At 37.2% G+C, this 2,138-nt stretch overlaps 1 protein-coding gene across 1 annotated transcript in view; it reads right to left on the bottom strand.

Moving 5' to 3' along the window:
- Positions 1-2,138, bottom strand: part of LOC103609321 (inositol polyphosphate 1-phosphatase) — a 35,813-nt gene that overhangs the window by 11,089 nt on the left and 22,586 nt on the right. Inside the window, exon 2 of the mRNA XM_008593653.1 lies at positions 326-593. Coding sequence (XP_008591875.1) covers positions 326-529 — 204 coding nt within the window. The 5' untranslated portion in view covers positions 530-593. The remainder of the gene's footprint in view (positions 1-325; positions 594-2,138) is intronic.

Here is a 2,138-nt window from a genome sequence, read left to right as displayed (position 1 = left end):
GATTCTTATTTTTGCTTATTTTTCAAAGAACATGTATTATTTATTAAAAAGAAACTCATTAATAAATGAAAAGTTATATACCAAAATGTTTATCTGTAGGTGTTAGAACTGTGAGTAACTTTTTTCTTAATTGCTTTTATGTATTTTAAAAATCTCCTGCAATAAACATTTTATTAACATTGTAATCAAAACAAGGGGGGAAACCCCCCAAGATGTTTATTTGAATCAAAGGTGCTAGTATTCTGGGGGAGGAGGGGTGGGGGAGTAAAAGACATGTTATTCTATGAGGAGTAAAAAGCCACAGGGGTAAATATTTTGCAATTACCTTGTTTTCCATATTCTGTTTTATAACTTCCTGTACCAGAACATCAGCCAGGGTCTTGAAATCAACTGCAAACTTCTTATTCTTTTCTCCCTCTTTCTTTTCTTCGATCAGCAGCTGGAAGAGGGTTTCCTGCTGCCTGCACGCCCGGGCAATGTTGGCAGCTTTCTCAGAGACTCGGAGCAGCTCCCGGAGGATGTCTGACATTTCTGAACCTTGCTTTTCAGTTGCAGCTGCTGGTGGAATCGGCACCCACCCTGTGGGCCGTCAGCTGGGAGAGCACAAGAATGTGAAAAAGAAAGCAGTTCAGAGAGTGATGTCAGGATGCCTCTGGCATTACTAACAACCCATCTGGCAGTCAAATTGGTCATCCTGGCTGAACAGCTAGTATAGATCATATTCACATCCTCAGTGTGGAAGACTATAGATACAAGCTAAAATGTGAAACTTTAAAAAAATCTTGAAAAAATGTTCACTCTCAAAAATCCATTATACAAAGAATTGAGTTCTCAGTGAAAGACTACTCTTTGAAAAAGAATCTACATTATATTTATAAATTGTTAGGGAGTTAGGTGGACATACAAGCACATTTTAAAGGAAAGCCAAATTCTTGTAATGACCTTAGAATGACCACATAGGNGTAAAAGTTTAAATAATAAAGTGAAACATGCAACTTGTTGGGACTTGCAAAGTTCTGGCTTATGAGTGTTGTACCTTAATATATCTATTGGGTCTATCTTGCAATTAGGAGAGAAACATTTTTCGTTTATTAATAGTGGCTACGTTCTATTGAAAGCTTGAATAATTCCCTTCTCATTATTGTGAGAATTATTGCAAGGAGCATCAGTCCTGTTTTACAGTCAAGGAAACTGAAACTTAGGTTAAGTAACCTCTTTAGAGTTACTCAAGACTAAACGGCAGGGCTTGGAATTGGTCTTATGAAGAAGCCTGGGCTCTTTATTATAATAAACAGTTTCCTTCATTATAAGAAGTTCCCTTAATGAATTCTAGGAGGCTGAGAATTAATACAACTATGAAGATGCCAATGCAATGGAGTCCATGTGAAGTGTCACAGGTAGTTTGTCTTAAGCAAGTTTGCTAAAAAAAATACATTCTTCTGAGGTCAACAGAGGTGGGAAAGGGGTGGAGGGAGTAGCAAGAAATTGGTAAAGGGTCACAAAATTGATTAAATTGTGTAATGATGAATATACTAATTATTCTGATTTGAGCATCACACTGCACACAGGTATTAATATTCAATTTGGTACTCCACAAATAGGTACAATCAATTATGTTTCAACCAATATATATGTATATATTCTTGGGGCTGACTGGTTAGCTCAGTTGGTTAGAGCATGGTGCTGATAATGCCAAGGTCCAGGGTTCGTTCCCTGTACTGGCCAGCCGCAAAAAAAAAAAAAGTTCTCAAGATTATGGATCAACCACCATGATAATGTATGTCCAACCTCAAATGTAATAAAAGGAAAGGGAATAAAAACGAGACATTCTCTTTCACTATTATTTAACACATCATACATGTTTTAAAGTTAACAGTGGAGGAGGTATGGTGAAACAGAAGTTGATACTTTGCTAAGGTGTGTGCAAACAAGTAGGTTTCCAGAGGGCAATTCAACAAAAATGTATCAAGATACCTATAGATGTCACTGCCTTTTTAGTCAGTAACTACAATCTCCTTAATTTGCATTAAGAAAATCAAAGTTGAGTTAAGTATTTCTTTTTTTTTTTTTTGTCTTTTTCCGTGTCCGGCAACGGTTCGCAACCCTCAGTGTCGCCCCCGTACCGGACCGGGACTGGC

The sequence above is a fragment of the Galeopterus variegatus genome, unplaced genomic scaffold, assembly GCF_000696425.1.
Source record: "Galeopterus variegatus unplaced genomic scaffold, G_variegatus-3.0.2 Scaffold9473, whole genome shotgun sequence".
Classification (NCBI taxonomy): Eukaryota; Metazoa; Chordata; class Mammalia; order Dermoptera; family Cynocephalidae; genus Galeopterus; species Galeopterus variegatus.
This window is presented reverse-complemented; position numbering and strand designations above follow the sequence as displayed.